The sequence below is a fragment of the Protopterus annectens genome, chromosome 2.part1, assembly GCF_019279795.1.
Source record: "Protopterus annectens isolate FY-2018-M chromosome 2.part1, PAN1.0, whole genome shotgun sequence".
NCBI classification, from domain to species: domain Eukaryota; kingdom Metazoa; phylum Chordata; order Ceratodontiformes; family Protopteridae; genus Protopterus; species Protopterus annectens.
The window spans coordinates 331,461,366-331,480,888 of NC_056729.1; the positions used below are offsets into that span (position 1 = coordinate 331,461,366).

General features: G+C 42.2%; 1 protein-coding gene across 2 annotated transcripts in view; it reads left to right on the forward strand.

Moving 5' to 3' along the window:
* The window catches only part of SEL1L3 (SEL1L family member 3), a 1,757,172-nt gene that overhangs the window by 328,094 nt on the left and 1,409,555 nt on the right, over positions 1 to 19,523 (forward strand). For both annotated transcript variants that reach the window (XM_044062158.1, XM_044062159.1), the window contains exon 3: positions 16,682 to 16,808. In XM_044062158.1, the coding sequence (XP_043918093.1) occupies positions 16,682 to 16,808 (127 nt within the window). The remainder of the gene's footprint in view (positions 1 to 16,681; positions 16,809 to 19,523) is intronic.

Sequence of the window (19,523 nt, forward strand, 5' to 3'; positions counted from 1 at the left end):
CTCACTTGAGACTGCAAGGATTCCAAGTGTTTTCATACTTGGATGACTGGCTCATAACTGCTTCGACCAGGCATCTATTGATAAAAGCTCGAGAAAAGGTACTCCAGTGCTTCCTTCTGGGGATTACTCTAATAAGTATCCCTGACAGCCTCTCTTCCTTTTCTAAGGGTACAGACTAGGTGATTCCAGATCAGCAAGATAATCCAAAATTCCACAATTTCAGCCTGATTTATTCTACAAGCTTTAGGATCAATGTCTGTGGCAATAGTACTAGTTCCTCTAGCATGATTTCATACAAGGATTCTGCAATGGATGTTAGAAACCCAGTGGTCCATTCTTCATCAGCATATGTCCAATCAGATAAAAATTACCCAAGCATGTAAAACATACCTTTGGTGGTGGATCCAGTTAGATCAGGTTCTTTAAGGCCATCCCTTCATTCTTTCTCAACACAAGGCCATAGTGACCACAGACACAGCCCAGATTGGGTGGGGGGCATTTCCTGGGAAAAACAGTCCAAGGTACATGGTCCCCCGAAGAGGCCAATGTGCATATCAATGTCTTAGAAATGAGAGCAGTGCTTTTAGCATTGCAGGCTTAACAAGACTCTCTCCCTTTCGGGACAGTTGTGATTCAAACAGACAATATGTGTGTGGTTTGGTACATCATCAAACAAGGAGGAACCAGATCTACCCACTGTGTCTAGAAGCTCTCAGAGTTTGGCAATAGGTGATCTCTTGAACCATTTTCTGATAGCAATGCACATCCTATGGAAATCCAGTATGATAGTGGACAAGTTGAGCAGGTCCATTCTACTACCTCACGAGTGGTCTCTCAAGAAGAAAGTGGCAGAAATAAATTTTTCACCAATGGGGCTAGCCATGCTGCGACCTATTTGCATCTTCCCTAAACAACAAGTGCAGCAGGTTCTTTGCCCTAATCCCACCACTGGGGGAGTCACCTCGAGACATTTTCCTACTTGATTTGTCCCCTGATCTCCTCTATGCTTATCCCCCAACTCCCTTAATCCTCAAATTTCTACAGAAAGAGTCCCAGATGAAGAGCAAAGTCATCCTCATTGCCCCTCCTGGCCTCAACAGATTTGGTTCCCCTTGCTTTGGCCACATCTGGTCTACCCTCCTTGGATTCTGGTCCAATTCCAGACCTTGTGTCAAACCTGACAGGCATGATTCACCTGGATATCTCAAACCTAAAACTGACCACATGGTTTCTCCACTTCCATTAATAGTCAGACTGCATACACTGTCTTCCCCTGTTCATTGTATACTTTTGTCTTCCCACAAAGCTTCCACAAGGAAACTTTACCGAAGCAAATGGAACAGTTTTGTTTTTTTGGCACAGCAGAAACATATTGACCCTTTTTCAGCACCAGTACATAATGGCCTTGAATGTTTAGCAACAGTTTTCAACAAAGGAGCCAGCTGCTTAACTATTAGGGTACATCTAGTTGACATTTCTAATTTTAACATTGGAATTGAAAACTCCTCCTTAGCTTCATCTAAATGTTGTAAGGCCTTTTTGAGAGGTACCCTTCTTTTGAGACTTCCTTATAAGGATCCGACTCTGCCATGGGACTTAAATGTAGTGTTACAGTCCTTAATTAATTCCCCTTTTGAACCACCAGCTAAATGTGAACTTAGGTTTTTGACATGGAAAACAATATTTTTGGTAGCCATCAACTCTGCTAGAAGACTCTTAGAACTTCAAGCACCATCCTCTAAACCTCCTTACTTAGTACATCACAGGGATAGGGTAGATATATGAACCAATCCTTCCTTCATTCCTAAGGTGGTATCAGAATCTAACATCAACCAGTCTATTAATTTGGTAGTTTTCTTTCCAGATTTTACAAACAAAGGTGAATATATGTTACACTTACTGGACGTTCATAGACAATTGCATTTTTATTTGCATAGAATGAACATCTTTAGAAAAACAGATCAATTGTTTGTCTCCTTTGCGGATTCCAAATTAGGCAAGCTGTTCACAAAGGTAACCTTAGCCAGATGGTTGACCGATTGTATATCCGTTGTCTGTTGGGCCTTTCCTTACCAAAGCCTAAATTGGATCTGGTCTTAAGTAGAATGGCAGCCTTTGGCTCAACTGTGTTTAGGAATTTCTTTCCTTAGAGGTGGTGATGCGGTAGCGTTGTCGCCTCACAGTAAGACGTTGTCCTGTTTGATTCTCAGCTAGAGCGTCTTCTGTGTGGAGACATGCGTGAATGGGCGTACCTTCGTTGAAGGTTGTGCGTCAGAGCTGGCAACTCAGCACATAAAAATCTACTGCCAATCATTAGCGGACTGGAGTTCCGCTGTGGCGACCCCTAACCGGGAAAAGCAGAAAGACACAACAACAACTCCCGGGTTTTCAGGTAAATGGGGACTCTGTCCCAATTGCTGAGGAATGAATGAAACTTGACATCAGATAAAAAGTTATGTACTCATCATAATGTTCCATCTGTGTTGTCCATTTTCATGCCTCCTCAACTCCCCTCCCACCAACCCCCTGCCTTTGGATTAATGACTTCTGGAAGAGCAAGACCTTGTAAGGGAACCACTGTTCCTTATGTTGAGCTCCAGGTATGGATTTCTGTTACAAAGTTGCTAATATTTCTTTTGATACTGTAAGCCAGCAAACAAGATCTGAGGTATGTTGGGGTTAGAGCATTATGGGTAAGGGTGGAGCTCGAGAGTTTTCTACTGGCCATGAGCTGAAAATAACGGCCGAGTCAGACCTGAGGGTCAGATCTGAACTCAATTGTTGAGGAAAACTTAAAATGGACTGCATATTTAGCCTCATCTTGGCAACTATCCTGAATCTTTTATGTTTTCCATTGTGTAAAGTCAAGCAATGGCGTTAAGTGTAAAGCAGTATTAAAGACAGAAAAGAAACAGCTGGAATCATGGAAAGCATTTACCTGTAATAATTAGTGTAGCACTTAAGTTGGTCTGTAATATATCACTGTTGAGCATCGGCAAGGGTATTTCTCATGTGCTGCTTAGTATTTGCAACAAGCACATGGAATAAGACTAGACAAAACTATGCTCAGATTAAACAAAAAACTTTGGGATTAACATGCAGAGTTCATAAATTACACTATATATATATATATATATATATATATATATATATATATATATATATATATATATATATGTATATGTATGTAGTCAGTGGTAAAAGCTAAAACAGTAAGTGCAGCAATAAAGTTGTGCCTTGAAAGCAGAAAACTAAAGAATACTAAGAAACATGTCTTTCAAGCTAAACAGCTGGTGGCCTGGAATGCTGAAATATCTATGTCTCTCTGTACCATGGGCTACTCTAGCCAATAGAGTACATATATAGGGAGTAGTTACTGATGGTTCAATTAGATAAAACATAAGAATTTTTAAGAATGTCAGCTTCTTGTAAGGAGACTATGAATTACTGTGGAACTTTAACTTGGGAAACCCTGGGGAGGGTGATATTTCATGAAGGTATAGGAGAAGCTAGGTTTTAGAATATAATGAGCTCATCTTCTGTGTCATTGTCAGTGTCTCGCATTAGTTGTATGTGTCGGATTACTTGTGTCACATCAGTCATGTGGTGCTGAGGAGAGGAAGAAAATGTTGTTGTGTCTTTCGGCTTTTCCCGGTTAGGAGTCGCCACAGCAGAACTCCGTTCCGCTAATGATTGGCAGTAGATTTTTATGTGCCGAGTTGCCAGCCCTGACGCACAACCTTCAACGAAGGTACGCCCATTCATGCATGTCTCCAGACAGAAGACGCTCTAGCTGAGAATCGAATGGGACATCTTACTGTCAGACAACAGCACTACCGCAGCACCACCACCGAGAGGAAGAAAATACTGATGAAAAATGGAAGATGGAATGCACAATGCAGTGTTGTCTTGGCACTGAATTCAGTTACATTATGTAGTCTTCTTAAAATATCTCAATAGATCTGCTAATCGAAATATATTTGATGTAGCTACATCGTCTGTCTGGCACAGAATAATAAATAAATAAACAAGCAAGTAAATAAATAAATACAATAAGATTAAGGCATTAAAAAGTAAATAAAACTGGAAAAGATAAATAAAGAGTAAAAACATTTCCCAGAGTCCTACTTCTTTATTTTGTGTTCAGCCTTTCAGTCCAGGAATGATCCTACAGCAGCAACTACATGATTGATTCATTCATTTGTATTCTAATAATAATACCTTTAAATCTTATAGGGATGGTGAGATCATTTGCATCTCTATATGGCATTGGTCAGATGGTCAAATAGAAACTGGGATGTAGGACACATTTCTGGAAAACCCTCATAGAGCAGTAGTATAGTAGACAGGTCCAGGTGAAGACCACAGAGAAGGTTGAGGGGATGTTAGGGATAGTTTATGAAAACAGGCTACAAGAGGACCTGGAGGGGAGAGATAGTGGAATATAATATGGGTTCATGGGATTCTAAGAGGAAATGTTGGAGAACTGCTGAATGGGTCTGGGTAGATACAAAGAGAAAGACAAATTTCAAGGCTGATACGAGACGGACTTTTTTTTTTTTTTTTACAAAAAATGTAGTTAAGGATAGGAACAAGGGCACTGTTAGGAGTTGGAAGGTTGGAATGAGGCAAGTGGAAGAAGAGAAAGGGGAGTCCACCTTTACAAAGAGGCCAGTTAATACTGGAGCTCCTCAAGGATTGGTCTTGGGACTTCTCATTTTTGGCTTTTTTTTTCTGAAGTCAAGGCCAGTGTCAAATGCCTCTGACTGACTAAATTTGCAGATAATTGCAAATTAGGAGCAGTCATAAAATCCCCCACTGACACAAATGTTCTCTAGGAAAGGCTGACACAGACAAATAACTGATGTCAGGGCCATGGAGTAAAACTAAATGCCAAATGCATGATAGCATCCTTCAGGAAGTCATCCACCCCTGGTAACTATTATATTGACACACTTCTAAGAGCTGACTCAGCAAACAGGAAATTTGGGACACGCATAGGCAGTAATCTAGTTTTTGACCATCACACGTTAGTGAGGAAATCATTCTATGTTGTGCAATTTATAAACTAAGGTATGGCATCTAGGTCAAAGGAGGTCATTGTTCCACTGCATTCGACATTCATCAGACCTGTCCATTGAGTACAGTGCCCTTTTTGGTATGTACCTAACCAGACACATCCAGCATATGAAGCATCTACAGATTCCACACTAAAAGAATACAGGCTGTAAGTAACATGTCCTGTGTAGACCACCTCAAGGCCCTATCTCTGTGTTCAGTCTCCTACAGGCTGTTGAGGGGAGTTCTATGCCTGGTATACAAGGCATTGCCAGATTCCATCGTGATGGACCTCCTGCATATCCGCACTGTAGTTACCCATTCTAACGACTTAAACATTGCCTGTGATATAAATAGGACCTGCTGGAGAGACAGGTATGTATCCCAGGGACTAACCCTTCTCTGGAATAATCTTCCCACCCATGTAAAGCAGAGTTTCTCCCTAACACAATTCAAGTTTAACTTGGACAGTTGGATGGAGAACAGGAAATTCATCCCTGATTTGGAACCTATGTGTCTAATGGACACAGGCAGCCTGTCTCCCAGGACCCTGCTTACACTTATCAAGGGTACCAGAACTTGTCAGAGATTTGGAATAAATGACTAGGCTTAAGAAGGCCCAGGTGGTCAAGAGATCCTGTAGAGATACTAGAAATATTTCAGAAATTTTATGAAAGTCTTGTATATATAAAGCAGAGAAATATAGAGATCAATAAAAGGTACAAATGGAAAGGTTAATGGAAGAATTAAATATGCCAAGGTTAGAGGTAGATGAGGCTCAATTACTAACAGTTAGGCTAGGAGGAGATTATATAAAAATAGTGATGCATAACAAATCCACAGGAAAGTCCCCAGGAATAGATTGTATTCCTGTGGAAATGTGGAAGTTAGGAGGGAAAAAATGATAAAGATATGGAAAGTTTTGTTTAACAGTATTTTAAGAGGAGGAGAAGGACCAACATCCTGGAAGAAAACAGTGGTGGCTGAAATACCTAAAGAGGGTAAAGATCCATCAGATACAGCTTCATACCGGCCCCATTTCAATCCTAAACCATGATAATAAAGTGTTTATGGCTATAATGGCTAAAAGAATGGCAAAGGTGATGCCAAAATTAATAGATATGGATCAGTGTGGTTTTGTGGAGTGGAGGCAAACATTTGACAACATTAAAGAACATTGATGATCCAGAGGGATGCTGAATGTAAGAAAATACCACTGATGTTGATGGGTTTTGATGCAGAGAAAACATTTGACAGAGTAAGCAGGGAGTTTATGAGCAGGATAGTGGAAGCATTTGCATTGCCTGATAAAATTATAAAGTTGATTAGGAGGATATATGGGGGGTCAGAGGTGAAATTTAAAGTGGGTGGGTTCCTCTCTGATAATTTCTGTTTGAACAGAGGAACAAGGCAGGGGGTATACTCTTTCCATGTTGCTATTTGCTTTATATTTAGAGCCATTGGCAAAGAAAATAAGGAACTCAGAAATTTAAGAATATAATTGGTAGGTACTCAAGAAAAGCTGGCTCTATTAGCAGATGATATTATTTAATACATGATAAAACCAGAAAAGGACATTTCAGTGTTGTAGAACATGTTGAGGCAGTTTCAAATCTTTTTGAGATACAAAATTAATGAAGCTAAAACAAAGGATAATACAAAAACTGAGAAATTGGGAGCTCAGTTATATGGATAGGGATAGTAAGATACAAGCAGTTAAATGTTTTAGTTTCTTTAGTTTTATACACAGGTCAGGCATATTTTTATCAACAAGAGGAGAAGTTGTGGGCAGCAATTAATAAAGAGCTGAAGAATTTTACCTGGGAGGGGAATACAGCAAGAGTCAAGTGGGATACGCTGATTCTTCCAATCGAACAAGGACATTTGGGATTACCGGATTTGAAGGGGTATTTCAAAACTACACAATTAAGGCTCCTGTACATAGCACACAAGCAGAGGCCTATAATTGAAAGTGGAAAGGGATTATGATGAAACGGGGGAAGCTCAAGAAACAAGGAGAGACTGGGATTTTGGATGCAGATCCTTAAGGAGAATAACAGTAACCATACAGAATGTTATATTCATAAAATAACAGAAAGTATTCTAAGAACTAAGCCAGCATGGGAATGGTGAAAGGAGATTTTGCCGATAGGGATGATTACAATTAGGGATACAGAGAATAGGCTAGAGGGGGCTGGAATTTATTGGAGAAAATTGGCAAAAGAACCAAGGTATTGGGAGCGAATAATTAGAGAGGGAAATGTAGTAGAATGGGAAGAGGCCAATAATTTATTTGGACTGCAGGCTAGAGATTGCCTTCCCTATCAAGGATTGATAGAGTATAGGGAAAAAGAAAGAAATAGGGGATCCTAAGTGAAAGACCAGCACTGGTAGAGCTTTTAGTAGAATCTATAACAGAAGCTCCTGTTAAAAAAGGAATAATTAATCTGATATTGTTAATCCTCGTTCATTCCTTACGCATGGGTATCGGTTCCGACCTCAAAACCAAGCCGGCCATTTTCCAAGCTCGCGTCAGCTACAAACTCTCGAGCTAAATTCTTACCCACAGTCCCCCTCTCCCTGTTACCTCAGATTTAGTTTGCCGTGTTGCCATTCGGTCGTGTCAAGCTGCTTCTCTTGAGCTAAATATAGTTATTTGTTGTCAGAATAGTCATTTATATAACTTTTTCTGTCAGAAAAGTTTCTATTTGTTGTCTCTTACCCTATCGCATATAACGACCATATTTTCTTGAGTTTTCTTCTCTTTTCTCTACACCTTTTACTGCGAGGTATTTCTCCCTTACCATCACTGGTAATCTTCCTTTTTTCATACCTTTGGGTATTCTTTTGTACCATTGCTGGTACCCTTTCTACTATCCCTTTTTTCTATCATGGCAGATAAGAAAGGTAGTCCAGGTTTTAAAAGGTGTTCTGATTGTGGACATAAATCACCTACGTCTGATGCACACTCTTTGTGCGTTTATTGTTTGGGGGCGTCCCATTTATCTGTTGACCCGCCCTGTACTATCTGCGAAAATATTTCTAACAGAACCTTGTTAGAAAGGAAAAACAAGTTGTTGCTGAAGGGACTTCTTAAATCTCCCTTTTCAGAAGCTATTTCTGGGTCAGAGGCCTCAACCCCTCCTAGAGCCCATAAGAAAATTTTGGATGTTCATACTAAGGCCAAGTCTTTGCCTTCATCCTCGGCTGGGGACTCCCACTAACCAAAACCTAAAAAAGCTAAAGTTTCCATTCTGAAGCTCACTCAGTCAGCCCCAGTGCGTTTGGTGCCTAGACTTTCGGCACCGAGGCCTTCGGCTCCATTAGTGATCTCGGCTCCGTCTTTTCCTGCAGCCTTCAATATATTGGCACCGAGGGGCTCCTCAGTTCAGACTATTATGACTACTGTATCGGTACCGACCGCTCAGCCGGCGCAGACCTTGACCACGTCGGCTCCGACATCTTACTCGGAACCGACGCCTCAGTTGTTGGCTCCAATTTTGTCGGTTCCAGCTTCAGTACTGACAACCACTTCGGCACCGATCCTTGTGTCAGTGCAGACCGAGACCTCGGCACCGATGACTTCCTCGGTGCAGACACCCGTAGTCTAATCACTCTCGGCACCGTTCTCGGTGCAGACTGGTGAGGTGGGCACCGAGTTTGTCTCTTCTGTGGACAGGCCTGTTTCTCCATCAGTCTCCGTGAGGTCCACTAGAAGTCTTTCCGAACACGATGTGTTGCGTCTTGTGGTTCAAGTGCTTTTGGCCAGAGGTATCCCACCTCCCAGGACCTATCCTTCCTTGGGAGGTGATCACCCATCCCCAAAGACCCCTTCTTATTCTCCACCTTCATTGCCTTTAAAGTCCATTGATATAGCTCAGTCTTCCCCCTCTGCGGTTCCCTTTATGGATCTCACTAAGGAACCACAGTTGCCTTCATGGCAAGAAAGTTTTGCTATGACCCAGGATGACAGTTGTGGCATGCGTAATTTGCTGCTCCACAGCCATCTGGGGACTCTGAGTCAGCAGACTGAGCCACTTAGAGAAGTGGTGACCCCTGTCCTGGACACTCACTCCTCTTCAGGTGGACTAGCCTTTCAAGTGATGGAGAAGACTTTCGCTTCTGCTGGCGATACTGGGCTGTCTATCCCCCCACCCTCCTCTGGTACACTGGTTTCACAAGTCGCACCTAGCGCACACCGGGTGCAAGGGCCTCCAGACATATTCCCACAGGAAGCCCCTTTTCCGCTCTCTTCCCCAGCTTCTCCCTCTGAGGAAGTCCACCAGAAAAGTTTGTGTAAGAGGAAGCACATTTACTCCACAGAGGAGTCCCTTACTGAAGACACAGACTTTGATGAGGGGGAAGGATCCCCTCGGTCACCCTCTGAGGTATCCTTCGGTTATATCCTCGAAATCCTTAAATAGAGAGGTGACTGGCAGCCCTCTAATCCGACCTCTGAGGAGTCTGTGTTCCTGCAGGCTTTACGCGCCCGGCCCCCTACCTCCTGGGTTACTCCACCTGCCGATGAACTTGTCTGGCTCATCGTGCAGCATGCATGGAAGGCTCATGACACCATCGAGGCTATTCCCCAGAGGCCAGATAAGATTTTGTCCCCTCCTGCTATGGATCCCCATTGGTCAAAAGGTCTTCATGTGGATGATCTGGTGGTGGCGGCAGCAACAAAAAAGGATTTGGCAGAAGAAGAAAGCCAGACTCTCCATCTGCAAAACAAAGAGTCCCAGGCCCTGGACAGGATAGGGAAGCTCATCTTTGTATCAGCTGCCTTTACTATCAGGTCCGTGAATTATATGGCACACTTTACCAGGCTTCAAAGGGATCTGATTTCCGAGCTCTCTGAAACCTTGACTGGTGCCGTGTCTGATGAGGACCGTGACAAAGTGGCCTCTCAACTGGCCACCATTGAGTCAATATCTAACTCCTCTATGCGACTGATATCTCACGCATCAGAAGGAGCAGCTAGAGCAGCGGGTTCAGCTGTGGTCTTGAGACAACAAGCCTGGATGCACTTGTGCAATTTCTCAGAAACCTTTAAGGCTTCCTTTCTTAACACTCCCATTGAGACCTCTTCGCTGTTTGGACCCAAAGTTAAAAACACACTGGCCAGATGTGAACAGGACGGTAAGACCCTTTCTGCCATAGGTGTCTGGTATTCTTCCCCTCAACATGCTTTCTCCCGAAACCAAAAGACTGGGAAGATATGGTTCAAGAAATCTCAGGGTCCTTTCCGTGACACACAGGCTGAGTTCTCCCCTAGAGGCAGAGGGGGAAACTCACAGGGAAGACGCTCCTTTCAGGGCAGATGGTGTCCGTGTAACCAGGGTTCCAGGGATTCTTTCCCTGGCCAATCCTACCAGCGCTCCTGAAGAGCGGCCCAACTCCTTTCCTCTGGAGGTGGTTGGGGGTCGTTTCTCCTTGTACCCTTCTGCTTGGATAACCATCACCACCGATTCTTGGGTACAAAGGATTATAACCAGAGGTTATCATATCCCCTTCGATATTTGTCCTGTCCCTTCAAAAAACCTTCCCAAAGTTCCACCTAGTCAAAGGGAAGAAGCAGCACTAGAGATAGAAAAGCTGCTAAGAAAGAGAGTCATCCAAATCATGCCTCCAGACAGGATCCGGATTCTACTCAAGACTATTTTTGGTGCCAGAGAAAACCGGGGACTGGAGACCAATTTTGTATCTCAGTGTATTGAACAAGTTTGTGAGAGTACAAAAATTCTGGATTGTCACAATACAGTCTGTCTTCCTGCTTTTGGAAAAAGACGATTGGATGTGCTCGATAGATCTTAAAGATGCGTACTACCACATAAAAGTGGACAGGCCATCAAGACGATTTCTGCACTTCCATGCGGGAGACGATCACTACCAGTTCAGAGTACTGCCCTTTGGACTCTCTACAGCCCCCAGAGTGTTCACAAAGTGCATGGTAGTCATCACAGCTCACTTGCGACTTCAAGGATTCCAGGTGTTTCCATGCCTAGATGACTGGCTCATTTCCGCCCCCACCAGACATCTACTGGAAGAAGCCCTGGTATACTCTCTCCTCACTGCACAAAGGCTAGGCATATCCATAAACTGGCAAAAATCCAATCTCACCCCATCTCAGTTGACAGAATTCATAGGGGTTATCTTGGACACAAAGAACTGCAGAGCTGCCATTCCAGAGCACAGAATTTTAAGGATAAAGTAACAACTGATTCCAATCCTTTCAAGGGAGAAATCCACAGTTCACTCTGTTCTACAGCTGTTGGTTTCCATGGCAGCCTCGATCACCATTGCCCCCCTGGCCAGGTTTCATATGAGGCTTCTACAATGGCTACTGCTCACCCAATGGTATCCTTTTCAACATCCTCTTTCAGCCAAGATTCGAGTAACCCACAGGTGCAAACAGGATTTAAATTGGTGGATGACACACAATCTGTCACAATGGTCTCGCCCCTTCTCCCCCCAGCAACCCAAGGCCACGGTGACCATGGACACCTCCCTGATTGGGGGGGGGGGGGGGGCTATGTCAGGGACAGACAGTCCAAGGCACTTGGTCCAAACTGGAGACCCATCTGCATATAAATGTTCTAGAGTTGAGGGCGGTGCTTTTGGCATTGCAAAAATTCCATCCCCTGCTGCCGTCTGGGACGATTGCGATTCAATCAGTCAACATGGTGGTGGTCTGATACATCAACAAGCAAGGTGGAACCAAATCTTACCCCCTTTGTTGAGAGGCCATGAGGATATGGCAATGGGTGATGGCTACCAACCGTTTTCTTCTAGCAATGCACATTCCTGGGAGTTCCAACGTGATAGCAGACAGACTCAGCAGGTGCATTCTACAACCTCACGAGTGGTCCCTGAATCCCTTGATAGCGGCGGAGATCTTCCACCGCTGGGGCCGTCCTTGCTGTGACCTCTTTGCATCCCTGACCAACTACAAATGCAGCAACTACTTCGCCCTGATTCCCCCTCCGGGACAGTCACCCAGGGATGCTCTAGTCCACGATTGGCCCTCGGGTCTTCTTTATGCATTCCCACCCTTTCCTCTCATTTCCCAGTTTCTGTACAAAGCTCGTCAGTTGAAGAGCAAGGTGATCCTCATAGCACCATATTGGCCTCGTCAGATTTGGTTCCCCTTCCTTTGGCCTCACCTACTAGATCAACCATGGATTCTCCATCCAACCCCGGAGTTGATCTCGCACCCACAGAACCAGATTCATCCCAACTTGAACAGCCTGAAGCTCACAGCTTGGCTACTCCAATTCCCCTGATTTCCAGGCAGAATGATCTTTCTTTACAAGTACATGACATTCTCATTGCATCTCATAAGTCTTCCACTAGAATTACTTATCTAAACAAGTGGAAAAGATTTACCTGTTGGCTGAAAGATAAACACGTAGATCCCTTCTCAGCACCAGTGTCGATAATACTGGTGTCAATAATACTAGACTATCTGGCCGACCTTTTCCAATCGGGTCTATCGGCCTCTACCATTAGAGTTCATTTGGCTGCAATTTCTAATTTCCATGAGGGTGTCCAAGATTCCTCTCTTATGTCTCACAAATTGTGCAAGACCTTCATAAAAGGTCTGAATCATCTGAAGCCACCTTTTAGAGAACCGATTCAACCATATCATTAGTTCTACAAGCTTTGACAATGCCACCCTTCGAACCAGCTTCTTCTTGCAACCTCAAGTATTTGTCATGGAAAACCTTGTTTTTGGTCGCCATTACTTCTGCCAGACGTATCTCTGAGCTTCAAGCTTTATGTATCAAGAGTCCATACTTGATTTTTCATAGAGATAGAGTGTCTTTGAGAACTAATCCTTAATTTCTGCCAAAAGTGATCTCTGAAATGTCTATTAATCAAACCATTGAATTGCCAGTTTTCTTTCCCAATCATTCAAACAGAGGAGAGTATTGCCTACATACCCTAGATATCCACAGGCAAATCCATTTTTACTTAAACAGGACTAGGTCCTTTCGTAAATCTGACCAGTTATTTTTGGCCTATTCTGGACCTAGATTAGGATCTACTGTTGCTAAGGTCACATTAGCTATATGGTTGAAGGACTGTGTGACTTTCATTTATACACAACGTAATATCCCGTTGCCTACTACCATGAAAGCTCATTCGACAAGGTCGTTGGCAACTTCTGCTGCCTTCCATGCCAGAGCTTCTTTACATGACATCTGTGCTGCTGCAACTTGGGTTACGCCTCATACCTTCACCAATCATTACAAACTGGATTTGGCCTCCAGGGGTAGAGCATCTTTTGGTGCTATGGTGCTCAGGAATGTCCTTCCATGAGAGCCTCCCAGGAATAGAGGTAGCTGGGGACTCTGTCCCATGCATAAGGAATGAACGAGGATTAACAATATCAGATAAAGAAGTTATGTCTTACATAACGTTCCATCTGTATTGTTGATCCTCGTTCAATCATTACGACCCTCCCTCCTTCCCCCCTCCTGTGGCTTCTAGTGGATCTCACCATCCGGTTCTCTTAGGTTATTTGACCAGAGGTAAATTCTACCTTCTTTTGACTTGCAAACTCAATCTGAGGTAACAAGGAGATGGGGATTGTGGGTAAGAGTTTAGCTTGAGAGTTTGCATCTGACGCAAGCTTGGAAAATGGCCGGCTTGGTTCCGAGGTCAGAACCAATACCCATGCGTAATGACTGAACGAGGATCAACAATACAGATGGAACATTATGGTAAGACATAACTTCTTTGTAGAGCATACAAAGTATTGCATGATAACTATAACAACCAATCAGTGGAGGTTAGAAAGGATTGGGAAGACAGATTGGATAATCAATTGACAAAGAACAAATGTGGCGATATATGTATGTCTCCAAAATATGCAACAAAGTCTAGAAGATTTAGGATCTTGCTTGGAAGTGTCTGCATAGGTATTTTTATACCCCATGTAGATTCCAAAGAATGTTTCCTCAGGTAGCTAGCAAATGTTGGAGGTGTGATGGGGAAGAAAGAGGTAACTGGGAACACATTTTCTGGGAGTGTAATGAGTTAGCAGACTTTAAAAATTCCCTGCAGACTACTCTGTCAGAAATTCAGACTGAGCAAATTGGTATAACTAAGGTAATTTTTTTTTTTTTTATGATACAAACTCTGAATTGCACAGACATAGTAAGATCTTGCTGAATCTAATTATGGTGGCTGCCCAAAAAGCAATTACTAGAAAATGGAAATCAATGTCTAAACCAACTGTATTAGAAGTAGTGAATATAGTACGAGAGATAATACTACTGAATTTGAAAAAGGATAAGAGCATAGAAAAAAATGGGAATTATGGAAACAATACATGCAGAGGAGGAATGGGGTTTAAAAGAAGGCAGAATTTGTATGAGCTCTGTAGTGTTTTTCTGACAATGACTGGATAGATTAGAATAAGTGGTGTATAATGTTTGCAACTAAAATTATGTCAGTATGGTTTGTGATGTATAATGTTTGCAACTAAAATTATATCAGTATAGTTTGTTTTAATTTATATAACTGTATGGTTGCCTATGTCATACTTGATAGTTTAGTAAATATGTTTCTTGGTCACGGTTAGCCTAGTACACACATATGAGCCTATGAATCTAAGAGACAGTGGCTTCAGAGTCCCACATGCTGCACCATTGCAGGCAGAAGATCATTAGGTTTCCTTTTGTCATCTCCTATGTTTGTAGAAGAACAAGGTAATGCTCACGTTCTGCATAATAGTAACAGGCAAGATATTTATAACACAGCAAAATACAGCATAATAAAAAGGATATACCATAAATAACACAATCCCAACACAGACAACCAATACTGTACAGGAAGTAGTACATATGTTTATTATAAATTATCAAGCAAACAACTTAAAAGCAGTGACTGTACATTAAATTAAGGAAAGAGTTAAGGTTATATATGGAAAAACACACAAATAATTATAAAACAAAGGGAAATCAACACTATATAAAGCAGTTCAGTAGGCTTATAATGTCCATGCATGTTGGGACTGCCAAGATTTTAACAGTCTAATGGAGAAGTCCAGAGAAAAGCATTTCCCAGTGCGTACCTCTGTACATCGGCTGCGCCACAGTATATGCATGACTGATACCAAAAGAAAGTCTACATACTTCACAGAATCAGTCCACAATTGTCCTTAATTATCATAAAGACATTTGTTGATGGTGAAAGGGAACAACAGAGGCAAAGGAAATTGACGGCGGAGATAGTTCAAGAATGGTTGAGCCCTTCAGCAAGTAATGAAAATGTGTTCCGCATCCTCCAGTCCATGACAATCCACCCGGAAGCAAGAACGTTGTTCTGGTGGGCGGAGGAAGTAGTATCCTTTGGATGTTAGTCTATTGATGGAGCATCTCCACAGAAGGTCTTGCCATTGAGGAAAGTGTTGATATAGTAGTTGTTGTTGACATAATCCAAGAGTGCATAACCAATCATATGTCGCATAAGCGTTTATGGCATACTGGCTGTCCAGAAAATGAAAATGCCATTCCTTTTTTGTCTGTGAGATAGTGTCTGTAGTGACTTTATGCCGAAGCAAAAAAAGCTGAATATCTACTAGCTCTGTTTGGTCTATGTTCCTAGTCTGTTTGCCATTCAAAGCGGCAGTCCACAATTGACCCTGAAAGGTAGTCATCAGTCATGCCACTGGAGTTAAATTATCAGAACAGTAATGCTGTAACACAGGAAATAAAAAAAGGGTAGGCAAATACAAAGTTGGATGCAGTAATGAAAAGCCATCCTTATGGGGTGGGGAATAAATTACCCCTCTCTTTACGGGATTAAATGAGACTCCCCCAAAAAAGGTCAAAATCTCAGTGGTGTATTGTCAGTGTAGCTGTTTGTCATCCTTTCTTTAAATTATTTGTTTAAGTTCTTCTGTGTTCTTGCCAATAGTATAACTTTTATTTCAGTCTTTAGTTAGAGAACTGGTACATCCCACCATGCTTTGCAGTAGAATTTGTTACTTCATCACTGACAAGCTAAAGTGGTATCTTTAATTTATTAATGTTTTAAAATGGCAGCGTGGCTAGGTCACACATCCTGCCTATAGAACATACAGTTTTGTAATTGACTTCTCATCATATATCTAGTGATTTAACTGTTTTGAAATGATTTAGTAAATGCTCCTTTGCTAGAGATACCAATGAGGCAGATAAATTCTACTTGAATTTGAAAAAAAATGAAACTGAAGTAGACTTCAGCTGCAGGTTTCACATTAGGGATTTTCAATAAAAGCTGAAGAAACTTTATTTTTGTTCTCAAGGGCGTTTGCGTGCATGGCATTCACAGCGAGTGTACACCACAAGGTCAAGTGTATTATTGGAGAGACAGTAGGGATTATGTGTGCATCTGTAAACCTTACTCTCTTACTGGCTGTTTGATATTGTTTTACTGCCAACCCCCACATATTTTGACGTAGTAAATTTATGTTAAAATGAGGCCAAGTGACTGTGTAACTTTTTACATAGCAAAAGAGGTTCAGATATTTTAACTTTCTCAAAGCTGCTTTCTTACGCTGAAGCTGAATAGCTGCTTTAATTTACATGCTATATGTTACTGATTAAATAATAACACACACAATTCTTTGCAGATGTTGTGGAGATTCTGAGCTTTCCATATGCATCTACTGGAGAAAAGTTTGGACTTGTCAAACCATTTGATCGATTTAAGAATTATGAGCTGGAATCACTCAGAAAAATGCGCATGGAAAATCCCAGGTGAGTAACAAGAACTTCAGCTAGAATGGAAAAGTAGCATTCTAAGTAAGATTTATGGCAGTTTAGCATGACATAATAAAACTATTTTCGTACTACTTGGTGCTAGTATTTCAGGAAAACAAACCTATGTTGGAAGTTAGGTATTCAGTATTCACTCTGCTTGTATATGGACTCACTGATGTAGAACAATATCTCCTGTCTTTGATACTGGCTACACATTGTCCAAGAAGGCAAAGAGTGGATGAAGTGTTGGATGATATGAACAGCTGACATCTGACTTTCCCTTTCTGAGAGTTAGAGCACAAAAGGAGGATAACTGACTTATTAGAGGACAAACTTAGTTTGGGTGATTATTTTGCTACATAAGAAAGAGGGCCATCACATAAGAAGGCAGTATTTATATATAAAAAAAGGCAGTGTTCATGTCAGCTGAGTTTTCTTCAACTTCTAACAGTGCAGTATTGAGGAAGTTGTGCATTCCAGATTGTCCTATCACTCATACGGCTGCTTCTACCTCTGTGTGATGATGTTGCATGCTTTACTGAGGGTAGGTTTGCTAACATTATGCATTCCTTCTCCTAGAAGATATCTGTGGAACACCGCTGTGGCCATTATGTGGATATTTCTAACTTTAGCAGGGTGGAATTTAATAATTTGCTATGAGCTGGTAATGGATTTGGTTTCCATATGGGATGGACCTGGGACCTTCTTAACTGGTTAAATCCAGATCCAGTTTTTACCAGACTTTCTGGACTCATTTGAAAATGGGGGTTTATGCAATCATCCTGAAAGAAACTTCAAATGCATTCTTTCTCAGGGAACTATCCTTGGATCTGAGAAATTTGGAAAATTACTGACCATTCAGGAATCTTATGTTCATAGGTTCATAGTTGTGTACTAGGGTAAATGGCCCTGGAGCCTTTACAAGCCTAGCCCATAGGATTACCCTGGCATCATGCCACCAGACCTTAGTTCCCAGTGCCTCTGTCGAGTAGAGCCACTGGAGTGATCCCTGGGGTGAATTTTCTATTTCCCATCCACTCATCAAGATTCCTCTTGAAGAGGGCCTGTGAGCTGCTCTGCTTCACATGTATGAGAAGTCTATTCCATAGGATGGGCAGTCTCTGGGTTATGAACCTGTCCCTCCAGCGTGTTCTCTTGATTGTGGTAATGAGGTTGAGGTTTCTGGAGCATCTGGTGCAGAGGGATTAGGATTTCTTTAGATGTAGCATTTCTAACAGAGCTGGGTCAGACATGGCTTTGTAAGTCAAGCAGAGATCGCCTATAAGTAGGTGATACGAGACCGAAATTACCTGTAGAGTTTTTGAGTCTGTCCATATAGGACAAATGTTTAAGGTCTATGATTCTCTTTGTGAGGTACCTTTGTGGCCTCTCCAGTTGTTGCAGGTGTCTAATGAGGTACATGCCAAATGGGGCACTGTACTTGATGATTGGCCTAATGAGGGAAGAGTAGAGGGAGACAATGACCTCTTTCTTCCTGGATGTAAAACCCTTAGTAAAGAGATGTGCCACATAGAAGAACTTTTTGACCACAATAGCAATGTGAGGTTGCTGTCAACCTGTGTTCCCAGATCTCTTATAATGCCTTCTGTGTTCACTGGACTACCATCAGTGTGGTAATTCATGGGAACTGGGTTTTTCCCAAAGGGGATGACGAGATATATTTTGGCATTGAGCTCAAGGCCATGGTTCTGACATAAGTCATTGGTCTCAGTGAGGCTTTTCTGTAGGATGTCAGCATCACTTGGGGAGTTAATAATAGCTCCCAACTTGCAGTCGTCTGCAAATTTTGTCAGCCAGAGTCCCTTCATGTTGGCCTCAACTTCATAGAAGTAGATACCAAACAGGAGAGGACCCAGGACTGAACCGTGTGGGACTCCACTCATGACTGGTTTGCAGTCTGACTTGGAGTCAAGCTACTTTTACACTGTGGGTTCTATCTGTGAGCCAGTTTGCAACCCAAATGGTGATATACTGGTTGATGCCTAGCTTAGTGAGTTTTTCTATGATTCCTGAGTGGGGAATGGTATCAAAGGCCTTGGCCAAATCAGGGTAGGCTGTATGAACCACCTTGCCTTCATCCACAGCTTTGGTGACTGGCTCAAATAAGTCAACCAGGTTGAGCAGGCATGATCTACCCTTCACAAAACCAAACTGTGTGGGATCCAGAGTTTGGAGATTCCCTATATCCTTGTTTATTAGGTTCATGATGATGCTTTCCATAGCTTTGCATATCAGACTCATCAGGCTAATGGGGCAACAGTTTCCAGGGTCTGTAGTCACTCCTCCTTTGTGGAGAGGGGTGACTGTAGCAGTGCTCCATTCGGTAGGGACAAAGCCTGAGGTGAGGCTGTGATTGAACAGGGCACACAGGTGAGGTGCCAGTTCACTCTGTAGTTCATGTAGAGCCATGTTCATTGATAGGTTTATTAAGAAAGTGGATTATATACAAATAATATTCCATGACTTATTTGATCCATTCCAGTCTGGTTTAGATCATGCCACAACACTAGGATCACCACGCTTGGGTCATTAGTGACTTTTTTTGTGGTGAAGTTTACTATTATATTCCATTCTTTGGAGGTTCTGATATCATGGACCATAGACTTTTGACCTAGAGTCTTCAAACATAAAGGGTGTTTGCTTCCACATTACTCAGTTTGCTTCTTATATTTCAAATTGCACTCTGAACAG